Raw genomic sequence first — 20,987 nt, forward strand, 5'->3', positions numbered from 1 at the left:
AAGTGGGGCGAGTTGGTTAACCAGGTTGAGGCGAGTTTGTGAAAAAGTGGGGCGATTTGGTGTGGGGCGTTTTTCCAGTGGGGCGATTTGTCCTGCTTCCATACCGAGCCATCGTAAAATTGATTTCTTTGAATTGTGGACAAAATTGCTCTTTAAAAAAATCCATATGGGAGCTTGCATGTGGAAAATTCCTTGCAAATAGTGACAGTAAGCAGTAACTTGGCAGGTGTGTGCTTTTAAAAGTTTGACAAATTGATCGGTTTAATCAGAGACATATATACACGTGTATATATGTCTCTGGTTTAATTAACGAATGATATTCGAACGCACAACAAAATTTCAAATTCCCGCGGAATCTTTGTAATCTTAATCTTTAGAGCGTTTTGTATATTGTATTTTCATCAGGAAAACATGTGAACATTTTTGTCACCGATTCTGGTTGCCGAGTGACTCCGAACGCACTTTAGCTCGCTTGCAAAATATAAACAAACCTGTGAAATGACAGAATAAACAATAACCAGATACTTAACACACAGCTTCAGCATGCTATTTTAATAAAAAGCTGCATAGCAAAGAGACACCAGCAAGGAAATAACTTGTAGGCATAAAATAATATTATGAAAACCGACTTGCGTGACTATCATAACAAAGCAAAGCAAGTGGATTAGACCTGTCAGGCTTATTCTTTTGTGTAAATTATATGCGATTTATGAAAAACACAAACATAATATGACCTACTGAGCTCTCCATTGCCAATAAAGCTAAATCCTACAAAAAAAGCAGCAAACAAAACAATAGTAATATATTTACTCTATAAACAGGTTGAGACCAGTCACAAATATTGGTTATAAAAATCCAATTGGGGTACTATAATATTCCATAAGGGATATATATATTCTGTGCTAGAACAGAAGGTTATTGTTGTATCCTTTTAAAATGTACATGTATCATGCAGGGCTGCCAAGTCTCACACATTTAGTGTGAGACTCGAACATGCTTTTTGTATGCTTTTTTGGTGGCATTTTCCTTTGATCTATTGTTTTTCTCTTTGATCTTTTCAATTTTGGCCAAATCTCACGCATTTGCTTCATGAAAAGTTGTTAGAACTGACTATGTGTATTATATTGTTGATCATGTTGATGCGTGCAAGTTTTAGTCCGGGATTACTCTGTCCTCCAACGACTGTTTTGCCAGACAAGCTTGGGCCATGGGAAAACAGACGTTGAACGTCAGAGTAATCTGGGACTAGCAAGTTTGTGACATCTCTGGATTTCCAATTTAATGGTGACGTCATGCAAAAATACCAGATATTAATTTGAAGAATATCACATGCTTATTTTGATGTTTTATTAAAACCAGGTAAAAGTTTCAGTCTTGTTGTTGAAGATATTTTTACCATAAAAGTTGTACCCTATTGAAGACCAAATTGACCCCTCAATTATTTATGGCTTTCGTGTTGATCAGGCCTCAAGTTTTTTTTTGCTAAAGTCGATCTGGCCCCATATTTAATTATAAAAATATTTATATAAATAAATTTAAGGAACAATTTCAAATTGTAATTATACATATATATAATAAATAAATGCTTATGAATTTTATAATAATATATAAAGGTGAGTGGTAAAAAAGTCTTATATTTAAATATTTTTAATTTTCATTACAAAAATAAAAGTTTTAGCAAAGTTTACTAAATCTATTAAGATACATTGTAAAGGACAACCGTATCAACTTGTTAAGTCTGTTCACTTTTTTATATGTTTGATGTATATAATCTCATACATGTGACAGAGTTGTCAAGCCACAACTGGAGATTTGGAAATTTTCAGCTGGAGTTTGGGCCTCATAACTGGAGATTTTTTAAGTCCTTTTTATCGACATACGCAAGATTTTTCGTGTGTGTTTGAACTGCATATCTTCCTGAAACAATGATTCCCTACCTTCAAGCACCTGCATAGCCATTTTTACTTAGTAAAATAGAAGATAAGGGGGAGGTTCAAATATTTATTCATCATATATAGTTCAAAGATAAAGTGATCAGCCATCATACATAGTTGGCAAAAAGTACCTCTGCTTTAGCCACATTGTCAACTTTAGTACCATTACTGAACATGTTTGTAACAGAAGGTGTTGAATTGATAGAGTTGTGGGCTTTCTGGTGGGTAGCTGTCTCCATATTTTTGGTCAAGTAATTAGGGCCCCATAGTCAGCTTTGCATGAAGTGTAGTAAGCATGGTCTTGACCCTTGGCACTGCACTTGCACCATTTTGAAATTTGGCTAGATACTGTGTCTTCTTTAATATTATGCTGGGGTACATGTATTTGGTGATAACATGAAACAGTTTGTATTTTGTCAAATTATATAAGACAAACAAACTTATATAGGTATTCCATTGGCCTAGATAGAAGACAAGCCATAAATATCATATTTTAGTTGATTTTATTGTCTTTGAGGTTCAGTATAAACTAAGTCTGTTCCATGTTTTCAACAGCATCAAAATTTATTAAAGTCGATGTTTATCACAACTGTTCCATTGTCAGTATCACTTTTAATCATCCAGACATGTATATTTAACTAGCTAGTTGATTACTATGTAAATGCCAATCATCTTTTATTGTTGTATATACAGTCTAATCCTTAACACCTTCATTGATTACTCAAGGCTATTTACCTATTTACCTTTTTGACACAAATTCCATTACAGGAAACTTCCGTTTTTCTCAGACTTTTTCCCTGTCCGTATCTATTTTGTAAACAGAAATGTCTACTGAAATTTTTTTCGAGATTGACATTTTCAAAAAGTGGAAGATTTCAAATTTTAACGGGAGGGACGGAGGAGGGTCTGAAAAGCGGAAGATTTTAACTCCCGCTGGAAGAATCACATGTATGTAATCTTAGGAAAAATGGATACTGTCTAAAAATGTTGTTAACTTATATTTTGTAGATATTAGTCAGTAGTGAATATTCTTATCATGCTTATGTGAAATAAGTGTTTCCCAGACATATATAATGACTTATTTAATATTTGATATGATTTCTAGCTTTAGGTTGCAGTCAGTAAAGATACAAAGATGTATGATCTAGGAGAACTGTACAAGGTGTCAAGTACAGACAAGGTGAAGGATGCTGAACGTCATCTCAAGAAAGAATTGGAGGAGCTCAGAAATGAAATGGAAGAAAATCATATGGCCTTTCAGCTACCCACACGATCTATTAGGTATTAAAATGTCTTAAACAAAAAGTCGTATAATAATAATAACTTTTCATTTTATTGATTATTAGTTTAAACAATATGGCCATGTTTGTTTTTCACAATTTGAGAATGGATTATTTATAAAATATCAGTTAAAAAGTAGATAAATGTACTTGGTTATTAAGATGTGATACTTTGAATATGGAAATTTCACACATTAGTTATTTTCCTGATTATGTTAAATACAAGGATGCTTGAAAAATAAGGATATGAAGACATGGTATCATCTTCGCTAGCCAAGGGTTACGATCCACTCCCGCTCTCTTCACCCTTGGCGGATTGAGATAAAATTTCGGAGACACAAGGTAAGGATTTTTATTGGTTGCAGTAGAAACTCACTGCATCCAATCAAAAAGCGCCTATAAAATGATCACGTGTAGATGTAGAAAGTGTTTGTAAACAATTGCCACGTGTTTATTGCGCAACAAGTCTTTACATCACTTAACATACGACTATATTTAGTGACAACTGGAATGTTTTAATCAACTAATAGAAGTTCCTGTGTATGTTTCATGCACAAATGCATGAATGTTGACGTATATTTTCGTTTCCGGCTTTACCAAGTGTGTAGAATCTAGACGCTACAGTGTTTTTACCTCCAAATTGAAGAGTTCAAGTGCTACCATTGGTCAAGAATAATGTATTCGGAATGGGCGTGACTTTAATCTTCCGATAGATGGCGCAACATTGATATCACAAATGTTAGCTCAATCCGCCAAGGGTGAAGAGAGCGGGAGTGGATCGTAACCCTTGGCTAGCGAAGATGACATGGTATATGTAAATTTTGTACCTGAAAATATGTCTGAAGTAATGCTTTTTTTAGTTATTTTGATATAAAAATTAAGATTTATTTACAAATAACAGTTTATTTACTTTTCTGTATAGTGTTATGTGGTGTATAAAATTAAACATAATTTTTGCCATATGTTTTGTAGTTCTGTGCCAATGCCTAGAGATGTGGAATATTTCAAGCAAGAAAGACAAAGAATCATTACTAGGTCAAAAGAGGTAATGAATTTATTTTAACTTCTAGAATTGGATTTACATATATGGGCAGGAATTCGCTAATGCTACTTTAGTGTGACATTGTAAGAAAAAAATAAAAATCATTATAAGCTTCTAAATTTTTTACAAATTATTGCTACAAATGGTGTCCTTCTATTTGTAACCAAAAAAATCATTTTTAAACTTGCGTCAGTTTGGAACCAAAGCAAATAATGAATTTGGAGCATGTAACATGGACACTTTTTCCAAATTGAGATTAATGATTCCTTAACTTATTCAACATTCAATATCATATATATTGATCACAAAACATTGTCTATCATCAAAACTCTAAAATGTATATTTTCATTTCTTTCAGAAATTTTGTGAAAACAAGTTTCCTCTACTTTTCTGTCAATGTTACATGCAATGTTTAAGAGATAAATACAGTAAGAATCATTTTCTTTCTGAACATGTAAAGGCTCTTTTTCATTGTGTTACCCTCACATTAAAAAATTGTATTAATATTTTTGCAATTATCTCATTTCTGTCATAAAATAGTGACTTAAATGTTGCATGTAACGTGGACACAAAAAATATGAATAATGAACCATGCCAGAATTGACCTTAAAAGATATAAAAAGCCTCCAAACAACCATCTGAATGTTAATTATACAATTATACTGCCACATTTATCATATATGATATTATTTAAATAGTGGTTAATACCAAAACCATTCACCTAAATTTCAGACAGCAGACATATTTTTTAACTATACCAGTTATGCTTGTTCATGGTGGTACACTATGGAAGGCTAAATTGAAAGATATTCAAATGTCAAAATAACCAGAAAAATAAAATTAAGACCAAAGATAGATCAATTGATGAAGGAGTCATCCAAAATTTCCACAACATGAAACATTTTTATATCAGTAAGTAAGCAACCCGTTTTTTTATGCACAGGGATGAGATTGATAAGAAGACAACCACACAACCATCAGCATCCACAAGTTTCTCACTCAATAACTAATACTGACAAAGTAAGGGTACAAAATGATTACATGTATCCCTCATTCATGTGACACAGTTACACTTAAAACTAATAGTATGAAAAACCAAGACAAAATATGGACAAATCTACGAGAAGTTGATACAGCTGCATTTATTGAGAATCTTATTTTCAATCGTTTACATAACTTCTATAAAGAACAATTTGGGTTTCATCTTTGAGGTTGTTGTCTGATAGACATATTACCCCATATCTCGTTTTATTTCTGCTGGTTAATCTTACATTTATGATAACTTTTTAAGCTTTAAACAATAAATTTTATTTCAAACATTCAAAACAAGTTTCTTGTTTCTTGTTTTCTGTCTCAAACATCTTCAACTATCTATCTGAAAAAAGAAAAAAAAACAAAAAAACAACAATTAATCTACCCTCAATCAGAACCAAAATCCATGCATAGATTATAAAATTTACAATAATATAGAAACTCTCAAATATCTTGTTTCGATTTTTCAATGCCATTTCATCTTGAAAACTTGTTACCTAAACTACAGGAAGCCACAATTTGAAAGGGCCCCATAATGACCAGTGTAAAACAATTCAGAAGAGAAAACCAACACCCACAAGACCATAGTCCTGTTTTCAACTTTATTTGGCCTTCTTTTACTTTTTTGTTTCATTAGCGTCACTGAAGAGTCTTTTGTAAACGAAAAGCGTTTCTGGCCTACAAAATTTCAATTCAGGTATCCAAGATGAGTTTATTATTATTATTTTGAAATCAGAAGGAGCCTGAACCTCTTATAATGCAAAAGTTATTCTGGAATGTCAATTATTGGCATAACAATTAAAAAAAAAGTGTTACAAATTGAATTCCTCATGATTTCTATAATGAGCATCAGTAAATACACATGATACATGTGTTGACTGGTGATTGAAAAGGGATAAATAAACAAGATTTTGAAATAACTATCTTCTACACTGCTGTAGAATGGTCAAATTGGAGATCACTAGTATGTCTGCATACACAGTCACCATCATCTGGTTTTCTGACACAGACAAACACTACTATCTGACTGGCTGAAAGGACCGTCACCACCTGACTCACTAATAGGGACCTTATCAGACTGGCTAACACAGACATCATAATCTGCCAGGCTGATAGGGTTATCACCATCTGACAGGCTCTAAGGGATATCACCATCTGACTGGCTGACAGGGACATCACCATCTGACTGGCTGACAGGGACATCACCATCTGACTGGCTGACAGGAACATCACCATATGACTGACTGACAGGAACATCACCAACTGACTGACTAATATGAACATCACTATCTGCCAGGGTGACTAGGACATCACCATCTGTTGGCTGACAGGGACATTACCCTCTGACTGGCTTACAAGAACATCACAGACTGACTGACTGACAGGAACATCACCAACTAACTGATTGACTGATATGTACATCACCATCTTCCAGGCTGACAGGGACATCACCATCTGTCTGGCTTCCAGGGACATCACCATCTGACTGGTTGACAGGGACAGTATCTTTTTGCAGCATCTTCTTGAGAGTTTTCTTCATCACATTTATTGCTGATCATCTTTTTCTTTCTTAGGTTTATATTGCCTGTAGATTTTTTTTATTAAAAATTGCATGTAAATTTTCAGGACCGACACCAATTTTGTTGTCAATAAAGAAAATACACTTCTAAAAAGAATATCTATATTTAGAAATAAAGATGAAGTTTGGTGGTGGTAAAACAAGTTAAATTATCAATAATCTCTTTATAGAGCAAAGGAGTTAGTAAATGTTATCAGTTCTGTTCATGCGTGTAACATTGACAGAAAAGTAAAAGGTTGTATGTCAATGTTACATACATGAAGACCAGAAGATGAAAGTGGTGTGCTTAATAGTCAACTTTGGAGAAATAATATAATTGCTGCCCAGTAATATCTAATTAATCATTTAGGTTATAAAATGTTATATAAATGTCTGACTTTAAGGAAGTAATACCTTTGCATGTAACATAAAAAAAATCTTGACACAAAATATTGGTGTCAATGTTACTAACTAGTGTTAAAAGACAAATTAAACAGGAAAACATGAAAACACTTTAATTTTGTAAAATAAAAATAAGATAATAGCTCCATATGGCAGTAAGTTTTGTTTACGTATGTAACACTGGCCTGAACATGTAAAAGTCTAAATAATAGACTCTGTCAGTGTTACATACACAATTTGTTAATGAAAAAAAAGTTTAATTTGGGTTAACTTTATACATTATTTTTTAAAATAAGTATCATAATAATAACTTTGAATATTAAAAATTAGATTAACTGTTGATTTCAACACAGTAAAATCTTCTCATGTAACACAAAAAAGACCTGATACAAAAATCGTAGTCCATGTTACTCATAAAGTTATCATAGGAGCATCAAAGAAATTGTGTGATGACAATATTTCAGATGTTAGTCATTTATAAACTCAGATAAACTCATTTTAAAGCTCATAACAGAGGTTTGGAAATCAATGCTTTTGAAACATTATAATTCTGGGTTATGTATGTAACATTGACAGGAACACCAACAAACATGACAAATGATGAGGAAAAATTGCTAGTCAATCAGGAAAAAAATAAACACAAATAATTAAAACTCATTTATTTCTTTAATATCATTTTAATGAAGCAAATTTAAATTTCAACAAGATTTTATTGATTGAATAATTGTATGCACATTTATTAGGTTGTAGCATGTAACCTGGACGCAGAAGATGTGTCAATGTTACATGCCTTTTTAACGATAAGAATTACAAGTAAATATTGTAAAGTCTAGAAATCAAGAAAAATCAACAACTTCTCTGTTAAGAATTCAGCATAAATTTACATTTGATTTAATATTATGCACTGGCCAATTATGCTTTAAGTGTAATAAAGTAATATTGTTTTTATTCTGGTGTCAATGTTACATTTTATGTTTTCAATTTAAGTGGCCAGTTATCTTTATAATGCTGAGAATGAATACAAGTACTAGTTAATCAAATTGGCAATTAATTTGTGGTATTTCATGTAATAAATTAGATTGATAAGGTAAACCGTACAAAAAAAAGCTTTTGCATGTATCATAGACACTTTTCCTTGGTAAATATTTTCGTGTCAATGTTATGTACAGAAATCTCTCCAGCAATAAAATGAATATCGTAAGGGTCAAACCTGTTTAAATACAAGATAAACTTATATTTTTTGACAAAATTGCAAAGCAAGTCACACATCATTATCAAAGAACCTAATTTACACAGAAAGTGCATGTAACACTTCATTGTGAGGTCAAATTAACCTGGTCCCACTCTCTTATCATCTGCTTGATCACTGGTAGATGCCAAGTGTGAAAGATGGCAAAGCCACATTTTAATGTAATTGTCAGTGGGTTGATACGTGAAAAAAATAATTATGGTAATGCTTACTATAAAAAGTATACAACTGTTATAAAAAGATGAGTATTATTGGGCAGTATTGACACGAAAAAGAAATAAATTTTCTTACCTTCTATATTTTTCAAACTTCAGTTGATTGATAAAAATCATGAAATCCAAATTGTACCCATTGTTGACACCTTTCAAAATTTGCCATGCTGGACCAATAACTTGTTTCCAAAGCTAATCAGCTAATGAAAAGGTGCATGTAACATTTGTTGACGGGAAAAGTTACATGCACTTGTCCATTTTCAAACGTATTTTATTTGCTGCAATAATCAGATTCTGTACAAAATGGGGTTTCTAAATGATAGACCGATCATTTTGCAGTTGATTTTCAACTATTATAGTAGAACAATTCTTCAGGCATATTCTAAATATGGCTAGGGGTTTTGCCACTGCAGAAATGTCACACTTTTTGTCTACTGTTTTCAACTGCCAGCACATAACAAGTGCTGATTTTTTGTTGATTTTTTTAATTGGATCCATTTTTTTTGCATTTGGCAATAAAGACTAACCCACTTTGATATTTAAACAATGTTTATTCTCCATATTTGCATGATTTCTTTATTTTTCAATTGGATAAACACTATTGACCCTAAAATTTCACTAGCGAATTCCTGCCCATATACATAGGTCTTTTTGTTTGATTGATAGGGTTGAATGCCATTTTCTTTCTGAGTATGAACAGTGGTCTTTGTCAAATTCAAATGTATACTAAACTTACAGAACTCATAGTGCAACCTGACAGCAACCCAAGGAAATTTATAAAAAGAAAAAGACATATATATAGATAAGTCAACATAGGACAACATCAAATAATTTTCATAATCATGATAACAGACAAGATATTTGATGAAAAGTTATGTCATTTTTTACACAGCATTTAATACATGAGTTTAGTACCTAAGCTTTGATTTGTCATAAGAGAAACTTGAATATGAACAATGTAAACATATTAGCAAGTGGCAATTTAATTAAATCCATACAAGTAAGAGAAAAGTATACACTTTGCAATAAAAAAAGGACTATAGAGCTCAGCTGGTAGTAGAACTTATTGCTCAAAATATGTATTGAATGTGTTTTTTTTCTTTATTTTCAACAAGGTGAGTCAAGCCAAACCATTGAAAATGCAGTCAGAATTGATGGTAGAAGAAATGATGAATGCTGAAGAATTTGAATATGCACCAAAAGGTTTACCTATGTTGTTACACCAGGTAATATTTTTAGTACACTAAAAGAATTGTAACTTTAGAAGGGTGTAAGATTGATAACAAAAGCATGATTAGAGCTTTTGATAACCCTATGAAATCACAAACAAAAATCAACATTCAAGTCAATATAATTACATTTTTATGCTACAAACAAGTTATATGAAAAGTCAATTTTTTTATATGCATTTTTGTGACATTGTCATTGAAAGGAACGAAAGCATGTGCTGCCTTTAATGTTGCATTTTATCATGTTTATTGGGAAATATGAATATAATTTTGGAATGCATTGTGATTGTCTGCCAATTAAGTCACAGATTTTTGTGAAACAAACATAAAATGTTATTATTAGATTAAAAGATCTACCTATGTCTATACATTGGTGAGATTATTATAATTAATGGTTATGTGTTGTCATAGAAAGTGAAAAGTGATGTCTTTAAAAGTTAACTGTTCTCTGCTTTTCTTCAGCATTTTTTAGAGAGAATGCAGCAGCTGATCCAATGTAAATATTCACACATGTTAAGATGGAAGAGATTCTGTGAACATAGTAGTTCTATAGAGACTTTATATCCTCTTTATACAAAGAGATTATCGTAAGTTATAATCAGAATGTAAAAAATAATCTGACAATGCGTCTTCCATTTTACTTGATTCAGCAATGTTTTTTTTCTATATCTTTAATTATTTCAGGGGTAATGTTTAACCACTGTCTGTTCTTCCATTTTTCCAACCTTCTTAAGGGATGTGGTTTGCTTGGGAAAAAACTCCCACTGTTTTCAAGCAAGAAATTGCATATTATTCGATGATAATAATTTGGAGATTATCATAATTTCTTAAAGTAAAAGAGTCATTATTCATTAATACTAATGAGACATCAAAACAACAATAAACTGCATAAAAAGATAAACATTTAAAAGTGACTTACACCTTAACAATATCTAACCCATTACATCATTTTGTTTATAGTAAAAAAAAAAGGTTATATTTTTATGTTTCAGACAAATTGTGACTGAGTATAACGACTGTGTAGACAGAGCACAACGACTGAGCGAAGCAAAGGAGTCCATGCTGTGTGGAGGAGATGGGGGAATTATGTGTGTCAAGATGGAAGACATGTTGATCTTTTTACGATGGCTAGTGTGTCATTTACACTCACTTAGAACTGTTCATCATTATCTTAGGGTATGCTAGATTTGATTTGATTTTTGGTGTTTTAACGCCACTTTAAAACACCGCATTTAGGCTATTTCGTGGGGGCCAGTTTTTATTGGTGGAGGAAGCCGGAGTACCAGGAGAAAACCACTGACTTCGGATAGGAAAAGATTCCTAGTCAATTAAGATTGAAGTCCAGTGCAATCGCATTATCCGAGTTCAAACTCACAACCCCAGTGTTGACTGGCTAGTGATTACAGTAGTAACTACTTAAACCACTTGGCCCTGGAGGCGCCCGGGTATGTTAGAATAACAAGTTGATCTTTTTATGATGGCTTAGTGTGTCTCTTACACTCACTTAGAACTGTTCATCCTTATTTCAGGGTATGTTGTAATTTTGTATGCATTTTAACTCATTCTGACCAGTTTGATATTTAAGATAAATCGCATGTTGATTCAATTTGTTTCATGTAAATTTCTGAGCATTGCAATGGGACATTTATCTAATTGCAACATTTAAAAAAATAATACATGTACAGAAAAAAGTTGTTTCAAATTTTTAAATTTTAGTCTTTAAAATGAATACATCTATAAAGTAAGGAAATCATGAAAAATAAATCACAGCACAGTACGCTAGAAAGGCAGGAAGGTGAAAGATTTTATCTGCTAAAATAAATTGGTTTATGATAATTGTTACTTTTTTATACAGATATTAAAATGGATTGCAGTACAGTATAAAGCTGAAACAGCCCCACCAGAGAAACACAGAGATGATGAGGTATCATAAATATTAAACTTTACAGCTGTTTGAATAACATTTAGTTTCTTGCAAAATAGAACTTCCTGGAAGAATTCATTGCTAGAAAAAATATATACCTGCACTAGTACCTCTGATTGCGTGTTTAAGTTAATGAAATGTCAAAATTACTTTGCAGAAAGAAGCAATTAAAAAAATACCATAAAAAAAGGGTAAAACATCCGAAATTCTATCCAGCAATCATTTCATTTTTTGTCTCGCTTGATGGATTCAAAAAGCGAGACATAGGTATGCTGATTCCAGCAGCGGCGACGGCGTCCACAAAGTATTAGTTTATGATTAGGTCTAGTTTATGGTGAACCACTAGTGGTAAGTCAAAGATATTTGGTATGCAGTTGTATAAGTATTGGCACATCTCATTACCATGGAGATTATTTTACCCCGCCCCCTCAGTTATGGTCTATTGACTTTGAAACTTTTGCTTAGTTTTCATGTATGAGTTTGTGATTAGGTCAGTTTATGGGGAACCACTAGTGGTAAAGTTATGATAATTGGTATGCAGTTGTATAAGCATCAGCATATCTCATTTTAATGGAGATTATTTGGCCCTGCCCCCTCATTCATGGTCTATTGACTTTGAAATTTTTGCTTAGTTTTAATGTATTAGTTTGTGATTAGGTCATTTTACGGGGAACCACTAGTCATAGGTTAATGATAATTGGTATGCAGTTATATAAGCATTGGCATACCTCATTTCCATGGAGATTATTTGGCCCCGCCCCCTCAGTCATGGTCTATTGACTTTCAAACTTTTGCTTAGTTTTCATGTTTTAGTTTGTGATTAGGTCAGTTTATCATGTTTATGGGGAACCAGTAGTGGTAGGTCAATGATACTTAGTATGCAGTTAAATTAACATTGGCACATCTCATTACCATTGAAATTTGTTTACCCTCCTCCTCAGTTATGGTTTATTGACTTTGAAATTTTGCTTAGTTTACATGTATTAGTTTTACAAACGAAAGTGAACCAACGCCTGGTAAGTCTGTAGTACGGCAGAGTCCATAAAGTGGATACCCTAGGCACTGAAACATGTCGATCAATAAATTTCTGCAGCAGTCCCTAAAGTGTTGTTGTTATAAGACTCTCTACATTTTATGTATTAGTTTTGTTTAGGTTTGTTTAAAGAGAACTACTTATGATAAGTCAATGGTATTTGGTATGCAGTTGACGGGCAGTTGTATATATATATTAGCATTGGCACATCTCATTTTTATGGAGATTGTTTAGCCATGTACATCCAGTCATACTCATAGTTCATTGACTTTGAATATTTGACTTTCATGTTAAAGTGTTGCTATTTTTTATTTCAACATTTGCATTATCGAAATTACAAAAAATGAGAGACATATATCTCTGTGATAACAGTTTATTTATGCTTTGTAACTGGTCAATCAAAAAGAAAAAAGGTTAAAAGTATCATTGCTCACTGATGAGTTGCATGATAATTGATTAGTCGATTTTTAGCTCACCTGGCCCAAAGGGCCAAGTGAGCTTTTCTCATCACTTGGCGACCGTCGTCGTTAACTTTTACAAAAATCTTCTCCTCTGAAACTACTGGGCCAAATTAAACCAAACTTGGCCACAATCATCATTGGGGTATCTAGTTTAAAAAATGTGTGGCGTGACCCGGTCAACCAATCAAGATGGCCACCATGGCTAAAAATAGAACATAGGGGTAAAATGCAGTTTTTGGCTTATAACTCGAAAACCAAAGCATTTAAAGTAAATCTGACATGGAGTAAAATTGTTTATCAGGTCAAGATCTATCTGACCTGAAATTTTCAGATGAAAAAGACAACCTGTTGTTGGGTTGCTGCCCCTGAATTCGTAATTTTAAGGAAATTTTGCTGTTTTTGGTTATTATCTTGAATATTATTATAGATAGAGATAAACTGTAAAAAGCAATAAATGTCAGCAAAGTAAGATCTACAAATAAGTCAACATGACCGAAATGGTCAGTTGACCCCTTTAGGAGTTATTGCCCTTTATAGTCAATTTTTAACCATTTTTCGTAAATCTTAGTAATCTTTTACAATAATCTTCTCCTCTGAAACTACTGGGCCAAGTTCATTATAGATAGAGATAATTGTAAGCAGCAAGAATGTTCAGTAAAGTAAGATGTACAAACACATCACCATCACCAAAACAAAATTTTGTCATGAATCCATCTGCGTCCTTTGTTTAATATTCACATAGACCAAGGTGAGCGACACAGGCTCTTTAGAGCCTCTAGTTGAGGTTAACACCACTTGCAGCACTATTGACTATTTTGTGGCATTCCATTTTTATTGGTAGAGGAGCCAGAGGTCCAAGAAAGAACCACTGGCATTTAGCAGGTAAACTGGCAATCCTAGTAATTAAGATTATAATTTTTTGCACTTTCCACATGCCAGGTTTAAACTCACAACATGGGTGTTGACAGGCTGGTGACACAGAAGATGATTTACTTAAACCACAGAGGTTCCTGAAGAAATATAGAACTGATATTTATTTTAAACAGTGTATGCACTAAATTTTCATCTATTCATATTCTTTTAATTATTTATTTAAGGAGGAAGAAACCCAAGCTTCAAAGATGGCTTCATGGTATCAAGATGATTCTATAGGACTTTTTCAGAGACCTAAGTCAGGTGGTGCCTCTCGTCCTACGTCTGCCACTACTGCACGAACCAATACACCTGTGCCACAGCCACCACCAATTAATGCCAACCTTTTAACAACCACCCCACTTCCTACGTCAGCCTTTACTTATGCTGCTGCTGCTTCAGGTATGCATGTCCTTGAATTTAACCTTTGTCATAGATTTACCAACCTATAATTTCTCTTGTACTTATTTGCATTTAGTAACACTAAACCTTTGAATTACAACTGATTAGATATAAAAATAAAAAAAATAAAAAGATGTGGTATGATTGCCAATGAGACAACTCTTCACAAGAGACCAAAATGACTCAGCAATTAATAACTATAGGTCACTGTACGGCCTTTTACAATGAGCAAAGCCCATACCGCATACTCAGCTATAAAAGACCCCGAAATGACAATGTAAAACAATTCAAACGAGAAAACTAAGGGCCTTATTATGTACAAAAAATGAACAAAAAACAAATATGTAACACATGAACAAATGACAACCTCTGAATTTCAGGCTCCTGACTTGGGACAGGCACATACATACATAATGTGGTGGGGTTAAACATGTTAGCGGGATCCCAACCCTCCCCCTAACCTGGGACAGCGGTTAAACAGCACAACATAAGAATAAACTATAAAAATCAGTTTAAAAAGGCTTAACTCATCAGATGGACAAAAATACAAATGGATGTGGCCGGGTACTTGTACATACCAAGAACCTTAATCTGAAAATATATACCTCTTGATTTTTCCCCATTAATGATGTCTTTTGTAAATCAAACAACATATAGGTGGAAAACTTGGATACTACAAGGTTCTTTGAAAAACGAAATATGTTTAAACTTATAAAATTATTTTGATACTTTATTTGCAAACAGTTTAAAATGATTACTATTCCAGGTGGTGGTTTAGCTATGGATGAAACAACTTTAGGTTTACCATTGACAGTAGTCGATTACCAAAACCTCAAACCACATATCAGTTATTTACTCAATTTATACGGAATCAATTATGTAAGTAGAATTGTAATAAACTTATTCTTATACATTTGTATTCTTAAATATCTTTATAGATTGCCTTGTGGTCTTGATATACAGTGAAACCTGATTAAACCGAACATGTTGTTAATTCCAATGGTTTTAAATATTATGCATTGTGAACCTGATTAAATGGAAAATTCGGCGAAAACCTAAAAAAAAATCTTAAGTCCCAAAAAGGTTCAGTTTAGTTTAGTTTCTATGTAATAAGTGAATGAAATCTTATCAAAAAGAAGATAGGATCATGTATATTAAAAAAAATCAATTTGCAGCATTGGTTTTATGGTCATTCATTATGTATTTGTAATTAAGAGCAGGTCTGGTCATATGCCAGTAATTGTTTTGATATAAGTTAAGAAAGAAAAAAAAGTATTAATTAATAGACTGATATAGGGTTCCTTGCTTCTCCTCCAAAACGTTCCTTGAACAATTAAGTGCATCATTTGCTTTCAAGTCTTGTGTCACTAGTGAAATAAATAGGCCTCATGGTGACAGAGTAACCAAAAACTATGTAAAGAGTTGTAATTTTCATTTTGAATTTACCATTACATGCATCATCAAAAGAAACATAATTTAAGAATTTACGCATTTTGTGTATGATTTTCTAAATATTTTTACAGGATCTAGAGAAGATAGATAACTCAAGTGATGAAATGGAATTATATGCTGCCATTGGTCGAAAGTTTAGGACAGTTTTTATGAGACAAGAACATATGAAGACTTTTAAAGCTTATGACAGACTAGAGGTATTGTCAATAATTTTCTTCCATTAAAGACGAACTGAAATAACACTCATACTTGTACAGTTGTGATCATGCAACTTGTAAGTTCTATTAGAATTTTGACCAGAGCTATTTAAGATTGCATTTGTTTTTGAAATAAATGTTGCTTTCCACCTGAATTGTGTAGACTTTATAAAATATGAAATCAGTAATTAATGCTGGCAATAGATAAAGGAAGTATATATGCCAATTACTTCACTTTGAATAATTGGTTCTAATTTTAACTATATGCAAATTGTAAAATATTAAGCAACTCCTATAATATTCTTCTTATGCAAAGAAGCTCTGTAAAACATTTTTAACATATATTATCACTGTCAGGTTGGTCAAGAAAATTGGGGTTCAGATTCATCAACTCATGCATTAAGGAAGGACTCAAACTGGTTACCTTATGTCAAACTGAAACCAGAGAATGATCCAACTCAACAGAAAAAATGGACCATTCTTAGGCAGAAGAGAAACATAGACCCCCTTCTGAAAATGCAGGCTCATTTCATACATGTCTCTGATTCTGAGGTAAATAGTGTTGGTTAAAATATTATTTTGAATCATGTAACAGTTATGTGATGCCTTTATTAGAGTGATTTATTATTTCTATTTATAACAACTGATAATTGATACTTTGTGTGTGTTTTGTTTTAATTTTATCTCTTTCAATTTAGGTAAGCTAATGTGAAGTGATTTTATAGTGTCATTTTGAACATTTGAAAAAAATCAAAATACTTCCAATTTTATATTCATTAAATGACAATGGCAAATGACCTATCAATAAATATATCGCAATAAGTGTGGTTTTTTTTTTACATCTATCTGATTTTAATTTATTTTTATGCCCCACCTACGATAGTAGAGGGGCATTATGTTTTCTGGTCTGTGCGTCCGTTCGTTTGTCCTTCCATCGGTTCGTCCCACTTCAGGTTAAAGTTTTTGGTCAAGGTAGTTTTTGATGAAGTTGAAGTCCAATGAACTTGAAACTCAGCACACATGTGTTCTATCATATGATCTTTCTATTTTTAATGTAAAATTAGTGTTTTGACCCCAATTTCACGGTTCACTGAATATAGAAAATGATAGTGCAAATTTCAGGTTAAAGTTTTTGGTCAAGGCAGTTTTTGATGAAGTTGAATTCCAATCAACTTGAAACTTAGTATTCATGTTCCCTATGATATGATCTTTCTAATTTAATTGCCAAATTAGAGTTTTTACCCCAATTTCACAGTCCACTAAACACAGAAAATGATAGTGTGAGTGGGGCATCCATTGTACTATGGACACATTCTTGTTATAGAATATTATAAGCATATGTAAAGAATGCATTTTTTCCTCATATGAAAATTCTTTACACTGTTGATAAAAAAAGTTATCTATGTTATTCTTTTTTATATTCATAGCTATGTTAAACTCTTATGCTTAAAGATATTTTGTTTATAGAGAGTCCAGGATACTTTACGAGACCATGCTGTAGCAGTGATGAATCCTCCTACCATTAGAGCATCCAGGGTCCAGTCTAATCGTACTAACTATGACACAACAGCTATTTGGAAGAAGATCTATGCCAACCCACAGTTGTATGACTAGTAGGTTGAGGTTTATGTGTTTATCACTCTTACATGTATTAGAATTACTCAAATGTAATTTTGCTGAAATTTAATTCTTATATTACATATTCAAGACTGATTAAACTTAATGAATTTTATTTGAGATTTACTGAATAGAGGAGACATTTTTACACCGCTATGAAAGCACTTGTACAGCAGAGAGAAGAAAACATTTACTGCAATCAGTTGTTCATATGTTTACAACTTTTTGTACTAAATATATTGTAACAAAAGTAAACATTTGAAATGATCATGTAGAGTATTTTGATCTTGTGTGATTTTGAATCTATACTACAGTTTTACACTTGACCTTTCAGTGATGACAATGCAGATAACATTTCTCTAGAAGATTATGAGGATGCTGAGATTGAGAAGGTAGATCTAAAGAAAACAAAGAAGAGAAAGGACAGTTATGATTTTGTACAGTCATCACAAATGCATGGTAATTTGAAAAAAATATGCATTTTTTCATAAACTCTTTCATATCATTGATAAAAGCATGAAATTTGCGTAAGATGCTCATATTGATGAACATTTTTATCTCCCATGAAGTAAATATGATTAATTTATTATAATAAAAAGCAGTTTTATCTAAAGCTAAATAAATAAATGAAAATTGAGGATATTTCTGAATAATATGATTTTATGATATAGCAAGATAATCCATACACATTTTTGGTCTTTTGTATTTCATGCTTTTCATCATGATATTAAAATGCATGACATTGGACATGGTGCATGTTAATTGCATGTTATTGCATGAACTGTATACATATTGTTTTATTTGACTTTGACCCAGTCTATAGATTTATTTTTTTTATCATTTGATTACTAGTATCTCCTTACCTCTTAGTACTATAAAGCTGAAGCATTTAATGTTTGTGCATAAAAAAAAAAAAATTTCTAAAGCCTCGATCACACCTTACCGGATAGCACGAATGGACGCCTAACGGATGAAAATAAAAGTTGTCCCTTGACATAATTGTTATCCGTTGTGAGTCCGTTGATGAGCTGACTGAATAAAACGGACGTGTAACGAATGCATAACAGACACACACCGGATATGCAATGTATGAGAAACGGAAACGTACCAGACAGAACGGATGTCGAACATACATCCAACGGACGAGTACCCCCATAAAAGGGACACCGAACGGAAGCCTACTGGATAAAACGGATAAACAAAGATGTACGGAAAAATTAAAGGCGACAATAATAATACATGTAAATCGCATAAATATTCAAAATGTTTCTGTGTAACTGGTTTTGGTTTTTTCTTCAAAATGCCGCCAAATGGCAGTGTCTGGCCTGAATAAGAGATGCTTGATTGTGATTGTGCCCTTACTCTAAGATCGATTATGAATAATAAGAATTCAAGAACCTTAAGAAATCTAATTGGCATTTCTGTCGCGAAATTTTCAATTGGCATATATCTGTTTCAGATCCGTTCATCATCCGTTTTATCCGTTATATGTCCGGTAGAAGTCCGTTTCACATACGTTCAACATCCGTTTTATCCGTTAGACTTCCGTTGGAAGTCCGTTGGTGAATTGATCTGCCAGACCTCCAACGGATGTAAAACGGACACGTAACGGATACAAAACGGAAACGAAACGGACCAGTAGCGAACAAAACGGACGCCTACCGGACGTTCAACGGACATTTCATCCGTTGGACGTCCGTTCAAAGTTTTAAACATGCTCAAAATTTTTCACCGGACAGAACGGACGTTAACGGATAAAACATACGCTTAACGGACATGCAATTGATATGGACGGACGGCTTACGGATAAGAACGGACATCTAACAGACATGAACGGATTGAAAAAAAGTTATCCGTTAGGCATCAGTTTGAGCTATACGTTAAGGTGTGACCGAGGCTTAAGAAATTTAAAAAATGTATGTTGTGTCTTGTTTCAAGAGACAAGTTTAGACATTTAATTGATTTCTGCAGGAATAACAGTAAACAATTTTAATTGGATTTTTATGATATACCAAACTTTTCATGTTTTCTTGACCCAACATTTGATTTTGATTTCTACAGTGAAGTATAAACTTAAATCCTTCTTTAACTGTCTGCACAGGTTTGACCATTAGCATTAAAATTGGCAAAATAGAGAAATTTTTATTTATGTATTGTTGAAGGCCATACAGTGACCTATAGTTGCTTACATCCTATTCATTGTAATTCTTTTAGGTAGTTGTCTTATTGGCAATTATACCACTTCTCCTTATTTTATATTCATGTCATGAATGACCTACCAACCTCCATACTTTGAACTCTAACAATTTAACCTATAATATTTGATATATATGTTTTTCCTTTCAAGGCGAAGGTGAGTAATATATATGCACATAAAGGATTAGCAGAAACTTGTCTGAATAGCTAGACTTTTAGTGGGTTATTATAAAGTGCTAAACTATATGAATACTAAAGGGATTATTTATTAACATACACAATATGCAATATAAAATCATATGCATTCTTATATAAACATATTATATTCTCAAATTTAATTGTCTCGTGGGGAAAACTTTTCTATCATATTTAATGCAATGATATAACTTAATATATATATATATATCTAATCCAAACTGACAATATAAACTTCATAAATCTATTCTTAAACAATTAATGCAGAACTACAACTTCATCAAAGGAGAAGGTTCAGTAAGACCCCTTTTTGGCCCCAAAATATAGCAGTTTTATAAAATTGTGAAAATGTAATATTTTAGATATTTACTGGAAAGCAGAATGCTTCTGCTACATAAATATGGGCTGTTGTTGACAATACAATGTACATATATCGGGTACTAGCATCATTAAGTCATGCTAAATTACTGAAATCTTCACAATTTTAGCATTTTAGTTAAATTTTAGACGGTTTCCGTCTTAAATGAAAGTGGCCGCATTCGTGTTCATTCATAATATTGAAATGTAAGTTGTATTTGGTGATAATACATAACATATATAAAGGTTGGGGATGAACACGGATGCGGCCACTTTCATTTTTGACAAAAATCATCTGAAAAG

General features: G+C 32.6%; 1 protein-coding gene across 4 annotated transcripts in view; it reads left to right on the forward strand.

Annotated features, from left to right (window-relative positions):
• The first annotated feature begins 428 nt into the window (after positions 1–428).
• The window catches only part of LOC139490639 (uncharacterized), a 71,621-nt gene continuing 51,062 nt past the window's right edge, over positions 429–20,987 (forward strand). For 3 of the 4 annotated variants that reach the window (XM_071277549.1, XM_071277540.1, XM_071277565.1), the window contains exons 1-13: positions 432–598; positions 3,040–3,215; positions 4,187–4,259; positions 9,825–9,935; positions 10,401–10,525; positions 10,931–11,114; positions 11,794–11,862; positions 14,454–14,670; positions 15,437–15,549; positions 16,194–16,319; positions 16,677–16,871; positions 17,787–17,932; positions 18,271–18,395. In XM_071277549.1, coding sequence (XP_071133650.1) covers positions 3,070–3,215; positions 4,187–4,259; positions 9,825–9,935; positions 10,401–10,525; positions 10,931–11,114; positions 11,794–11,862; positions 14,454–14,670; positions 15,437–15,549; positions 16,194–16,319; positions 16,677–16,871; positions 17,787–17,932; positions 18,271–18,395 — 1,630 coding nt within the window. In that variant the 5' untranslated portion in view covers positions 432–598; positions 3,040–3,069. Of the gene's footprint in view, positions 599–3,039; positions 3,216–4,186; positions 4,260–9,824; positions 9,936–10,400; positions 10,526–10,930; positions 11,115–11,793; positions 11,863–14,453; positions 14,671–15,436; positions 15,550–16,193; positions 16,320–16,676; positions 16,872–17,786; positions 17,933–18,270; positions 18,396–20,987 lie in introns of all 4 variants that reach the window. The other variant, XM_071277556.1, reaches the window with a different exon arrangement.

The sequence above is a fragment of the Mytilus edulis genome, chromosome 1 (assembly GCF_963676685.1).
Source record: "Mytilus edulis chromosome 1, xbMytEdul2.2, whole genome shotgun sequence".
In the NCBI taxonomy this organism is placed as follows: Eukaryota; Metazoa; Mollusca; class Bivalvia; order Mytilida; family Mytilidae; genus Mytilus; species Mytilus edulis.